Below are 6,664 nucleotides of genomic sequence, written 5' to 3'. Positions count from 1 at the left end.
CGACATTCCACTCCACTCTGATCTACCCCTACAGCGTCCAGTGTGTGTCGCTAACGAGAGGCTTCGACCGTAGACATTCTACTAGTAGCAGAGAAAATAGGCCGCTTTCTGTGCCATGTCCCTGATGCAGATTAACAATTTAAAAGATTGCACTTAATTTAGGTTTTTCCGAGATGATCATGTCTATGTTTTTAGCCATTGGAATGGTAATTAAACCGCAATGCACTCGCCCATGCTCATATTTTACCAGCAAACAAACACAGTGATGTGTTACAGTTAAATGTATATGAGAGGAACACAAGGGCAGTTACTATTTTTCTTATCTTTAATTAGAAGAACCAAAGCATCAAGTTCATTCGTTAGCTTATGGAGGGTGGATGTAAGAAGCGAAAGTGTCCAAAACCCATTTAAACAGAACCAGAAGTCACTTATAAACTAACTCTGACAACAACATCTTTCTCCCTGCTTTTTACCAGCTAAAATCTCTAGTGTAAGGACAGTTGGTGGTTACAGAACAAAGCGATAACAGCCATTATCTTGAGCAGAAACTGGTCAGAAATGTACATTATTTAATAGATCAGAATAGGAACGTACCACGAGTACACTTCCACCTCAAAAATCACAACTGCACAGTTAGATAGATGTCTGGCAACCAAAAAAAAAATAATACAAAATAGATTTATAAATATTATATTGATCAATTGGGTGTGGCATGAGTCACGACAGGTGGTCTGTTCCATCTCCTCTCCTGAAGAGGGGGATCCCAGCAACCCCCCACAATGGTGATGTTCTCCACGGAGGCCCGGCCTGAAAATAGAGGAGAACAGTCGTTCTTAGTCAGAGAAGAGAGAACCGAGAACACCCTAATAGCTCCCAGCTATGGAACAAGACAGCATTTCCCAAGTGCATATGAACAACTACTGTTAAAAGATAGACAGAGAGAATTAAAAATTACGGTCTTTCCGTCACCATGGTGGTTGCTCCACAACGCTTGTGGGAAACATACCTCACCTCAGATTAGAAACCAGAACCATGTAACAGAGCAGATCTTTTACACTAACATTATGGTTGATGACAATGGAGACCCATCACACATGTTCTGATGGGCCTTTAAACACATCAGATGGTCTGCCAATGCTAATTATGCTAATTACTAATGCTAATGACACAAATAGGTGCTCTAAAGACACCACTGAGAGTGGCTGATCTGAAATGTATGAGTATATAGACTTGTTTTATTGAGCTTGGATAAAAGATCATTCTATGTCTCTGCAATGCAACTTCACCATCACACAATATTGACTTCGCTGGAGGCATGCTGGGTGTCAGGGGATACCATGAGCTGGCACTTAAAGACTAATAGGTCAAATGAGAAATCTCCTTAAGTAGGATAGGGTATACAAGATGCATTCATAATTTACATTACGACTAGCCTATGGCAGAAGTGATCAACTAAAAGGGAAACAACCCCCCCTGCAGTTCATATGTACGTATGGCAAGAAAGACACAACTGTCAGTCTTTCAACTTAGTATTTGGCCATCAACAGCAGCACCACTGACTTCACTCCCTAAGCTTATTTCCACATAGAAGGACCGACTGGTTTTTGTTATTAGTCTACCAGGATGTAGACCATTGTGTATAAAGTGTAGACAGAAATGCATCCTCAAAACCTGAATGCAACAATTCAGTTTGCCAGAGCATCTAGGCTATGGTCAACCCACAAGGTGTTCTTGTACACAATTGATGCCCCACAAGCCACACCTAGTGTACTTGGGTGACTGTGTTCAAGTTAATTGATTACTTTGAGGTTGTTGATTGGTAAGTCCCTACTATTCCCTAGAGATAGTACAGAAAGTGTGCATGTCAGTGAAAAATAATCACTGTGTGAAATCCAATCTCAAAATTGGTCACCACCAAATATGTCATGTTGTCTAGTAGGTCGTTCTATATGTCTATCAGTAGGTCACTTCAGTTGAAGGTTGGCAGCTCACTGGCAACTGGTCAGGTCAAGGTACAGTGCACAGCAGATTTTATACTTACAGTTGAAAGTCTGGCTTAGTAGACTATAATACGAGCAAACAGAATACCAAAGAGCAGTGTCAGTAGTAGTTATATTACAATTTAGAAAATATTAGAAAATAGCAATGAGTAAACCGTATTTGAGTACGACATAGACCAATTTCCTGTTTCAGATGGTGTGAATACCCTGACTTTGATAGATTATGTTGTGTTGTAGCTTTGTGGGGAAAAGATAAATGACTCACACCAACATAAGGAAACATATGCCATACAGTATGATAGGGTTCTAGGCTCAAACCAGACAAAAAACTGAAAACATGTAACAGCCAAAGCCAAAGATGAGCGATTTGAGGTCATAGTGGAACACCAGGACTGCATGGACTTGGCATGTACTCTCCGAACCCCTGGTGAAGCCCTGGTTAGGGCTGAAATTGTTCTCTTATAACGGAGGATACCCACACATTCAGACTCCTCAACAACACCTGCGGAGATGGCCTACTCGTCCTTCTTGAATTTCCCGCTGATGTAGGGCACGTAGTCCAGGAACAACCTCCAATCTGTGAAGTGTACGAGCGCCACTCCACCAACACCTCCCCACACTGCCAATGTGGGGATCCTGGATGCGAGAATGTACAGATGTCTCAGGTCAAATTGCCATTACTGACCAATCAAACCTTACTCCCTCCTCTGGTGAAATCTAGTAGTGTTCAGTATAGCGTAAACTGCCCAGAATTACATTATCTAAAAAAGTTAATTAACCTGCTTGAAGCTATGCTCAGAATTGCAAGCAACATCGCTAGCGTTAGCTTGTTCAATGTCAATTTGCTACTGGTTATTTACAGTAGCCAATAAGCGTAAGGCAATACCTAATTTCACAATATATTTAGTACTGAGTACACTTCTGGGCATACTAACTATTCTGCCAGGTCTGCGACCTTCCTTCCGTAACGGTTAGCAATGCAAGTAAGCTAGAGATAGTTAGCTATCCTAGCATAGTACGAGGCTTTAACGTGCCTGCTAAGCTACTGTTAGCTAGGTCGTAACAAGGGCATAGCCTTTCAAATCTGGTTATAAAGCAGACGTGAAAACAGAGCACTAGAGCTGTTTTATTTTTCAAAATCTTACCACGTCTTAGCGATCGCGATGTACTTCTCTCCAATTAATTTGGCGATCATGTTGGCGCTTTACCTGTGACCCACTGCGTTAGCTGAGTAACGTTCAACACTAAATACTAAGGTTCTGAAATGCGAAGTGTTCGTGAAATCAACAGCAACGCCACAGTCACCGGAAGTAGAGGATCACACCACTTCACTCGGCTATTTCCTAGGTTTAACCATAGACATCATATATGTCTATGGGTTTAACGTGTCAAGTGACTTCATTTGAGGTTATTTGTGGGAATACCATTTTTCACTCCGTTGGTATATAATATATATAATTTAAATTGTATTATACACCCCCACATCTGAAAGAACGATACACAAATAATTCAGTAAATATGGACGCATTTGACAGAAATCTACGTGTCAAAACTTCGGCCCGATTCTCTAGAAGTAAAAGTAATGCATAGGTCTGCCTTCCTATACATTTTATTACGGAGCGAGTCAAAGAAATGGTGCTTAGTTAAAAGTAATAGTACAATACTCTTGCCCAGGATCGGTCGTGTGTGAAGGCGAGTCTTTTGACCTTCATTTGAATAATCACAAATAAGGCTTGTTTAGCCCGCGCCTTAATGTTTAAGATCCTAGTAATAGTAAAGTCTCCACAATTCACTGCAGTTAACTACAATGCCATCATAAATATTAAACGTAAACACAGCAAGTGATAGTTATTCATCGAATAACCAACATGGAAGTATCTTTGGATCCTTAAGTAATCTGACTAGAACGTGATGATATTTTTGTTGCTGTTTATAGAGCCCAAATAAATCATATGTTTTTTATAAAATAGGTGTAGTTTATTTTGTATAGTAGCCATACAATATTACAATTTGAAATTGAAGATTTCTAAACAGTGTTGCTTGCATCCCTGTATGCACTCAAACGTGATGTCAATATAATATATAATATATAATATATAATATCCTGGGTTTGAAGCACAATACACAATATGTCTTTGTTTGAAGCAGTCTTTTATTTTGGTCTTCACTCAGGGAGTATTGTAGCACTTTTCAAGTACTTCCTGCAGCAAGTTGTTGCGTAATTTAGACATGTTCCGGCGTTGATATATGACGTTTAAAAGCTGTGACGACGACGTCCATGTGAGGAGCACGCAGGAAACTTCTCGCACATTTGGTGGGGGAAAATAGCAAAGGAGACTCTGTAATAATCTGTGTCAGTCTTGTAAAATAACAGTCCAGTTTTACCACAATGTCTGTTATCGGCGAAGGAGACGTGCGTGGGGGTCCTGTTTTTAAGGATATAAGTGCCGAGGAAGATGACATCCACATAATCGAGAGCCTTTGCATGAACTGCCACGAAGATGGATCAACACGGCTTCTTCTGACCAAAATCCCTTTCTTCAAAGAAGTTATCATCAGTTCGTTTACTTGTCCTCACTGTAACTGGTCAAACACCGAGATTCAGTCGGCCGGTCGCATCCAGGAACAGGGCATTCAATACACTTTGAAGATGAAATCAAAAATGGATATTAACCGTGAAGTGGTGAGGGCAGAAAGTGCGACCACACGAATACCCGAGTTGGATTTTGAAATTCCTGCTTTCACCCAAAAGGGCAGTCTTTCAACAATTGAGGGGGTCATTGACAGGGCAGTGGCTGGACTTGAGCAAGACCAAGCTGTGCGAAGGGTGGCTGACCAAGACGTTGCTGTCAAAATTGACGAGTTTATTGCAAAGTTAAAAAAGCTCAAGGACGTCGAATGCGAGTTCACGCTGGTCATTGACGATCCCTCTGGAAACAGCTTCGTAGAGAACCCGTGTGCACCGCAAAATGACCCAGATCTTACTGTTACTCGCTACAAGAGAACCGAAAAACAAAACGCATTGCTGGGAATACAAGAAAGTGACACCTTAGAGCAGGAAAAACCTGGCAACGACTTGGAGAGCCTGAGAAACGAGGTCCTGGTTTTTAACACCAACTGCCCCGAGTGCAACGCCCCAGCTAATACCAACATGAAACTCGTCCAGATCCCGCATTTCAAGGAGGTTGTCATCATGGCCACCAACTGCGACAGTTGCGGAAATCGGACGAACGAAGTCAAATCAGGCGGCGCCACCGAGGAGCAAGGGACCAGAATAACACTTCACCTGACCAACGCCACAGACATGGCAAGGGATCTTCTGAAGTCTGAGACCTGCAGCATTCTCGTCCCTGAGCTGGAGTTTGAGCTGGGAATGGGAGCACTGGCTGGGAAGTTCACCACTGTGGAGGGTCTGCTCACAGACATCAAGGACCTCGTCCTGAAGAACCCATTCACCTGTGGGGATAGTACCGTGTCTGACCGCAGCGGGAAGATAACGTCCTTCACCGACAAGATTGACCAAATCATGGCTGGAGAGTTGCGTGCCCAGCTGGTTCTCGACGACCCGGCCGGCAACAGTTACATCCAGAACGTGTTTGCCCCAGACGCCGACCCTGAGATGAAGACTGAGAAGTACACACGAAGCTTTGAGCAAGATGAAGACTTGGGCCTTAACGATATGAAAACAGAAGGCTACGAGGCGTAAGATAACGTTGCATGGCCAAAGGAATTCAGAGCAAAAGGCTCTCATAGGCCTATAGGCATTTGTTTCTTTTTATTCATTAGTTGTGTAATCTTCTTTACCCAAATGTAATGGGACTTCTCAGCTGTCATTTTGTTTCTGTAAGAATGCAAAAAGCCTCAAGATTATTTTTAAGACACTTGCAAATAAGTAATAAATGAGACATTAAAATGAAGTCTACTTTAAACACTTTATTACATTGTCTTCTCTTTATTCAGGTATACAAGTTCCAAAAGACAGACATTGAAAAATGTATATTTCTGTTATTAAAAATGGCACTTTTATTGCTACGTTATATACATGAATGTTCTCAATAACTACATTTTTTTTAAAAAGTCGATCTGGAGGCACTTTGAGGACACAGATATAGTATTCTGTCCCCAATGCATAAGAGAGACAGCAGATTTAACTTGCAGTGTGTCTGAAGGGTACTGATATGGCTTGACATCATGTCTGCCCAGGTAAGATACAAGTTATGTTTGGGCACAGTGGGATGGCCTGACATGAAATCTGTGAGGTGCGAAAATATTTGTTAGCTTTAGGAACAGAGCAGCATGATGCGCTGAGGTGCTAACAAACATTAGCCGAAGTTAAACACTGATTTGTCAGAATCTGGAGGTGGACGTAGGTGTAGTATGTTAGGCATCAATTTTGAACCCTTTGTTGTTGTTATGTTATCCAGTATTCTAAACCGCCACTAGGGGGCTGTCATGACGTGGCTGAGGAAAAAGCTTGTCTGGGAAGGTAAAATCACCAACACAGCCTCTAATGAGATTGTAGTCTAATAGCCTTACACCTGGTACTCATGAAAGCACCTAAAGGATAACGCTGACATATAGGTTAATCTGGCAGGACTGTGCAGATGGTGACTGATTTATATCTAAAATCTGAAATGTATGAGTGGGAAACGGCGGTAACACTA

At 41.8% G+C, this 6,664-nt stretch overlaps 1 protein-coding gene across 1 annotated transcript; it reads left to right on the top strand.

Annotated features, from left to right (window-relative positions):
• The first annotated feature begins 4,273 nt into the window (after nucleotides 1–4,273).
• zpr1 (ZPR1 zinc finger) lies at nucleotides 4,274–5,917 on the top strand. The gene has a single exon (XM_080836971.1). The coding sequence runs from the start codon at nucleotides 4,390–4,392 to the stop codon at nucleotides 5,704–5,706; it is 1,317 nt and encodes a 438-aa protein (XP_080693097.1). The 5' UTR covers nucleotides 4,274–4,389; the 3' UTR covers nucleotides 5,707–5,917.
• The last annotated feature ends 747 nt before the right edge of the window (nucleotides 5,918–6,664 follow it).

This window comes from Sprattus sprattus (assembly GCF_963457725.1).
Source record: "Sprattus sprattus genome assembly, chromosome: 4".
NCBI lineage: Eukaryota > Metazoa > Chordata > Actinopteri > Clupeiformes > Clupeidae > Sprattus > Sprattus sprattus.
The sequence above is the reverse complement of the archived record's forward strand: the minus strand, read 5'-3'. Positions and strand labels throughout refer to the sequence as shown.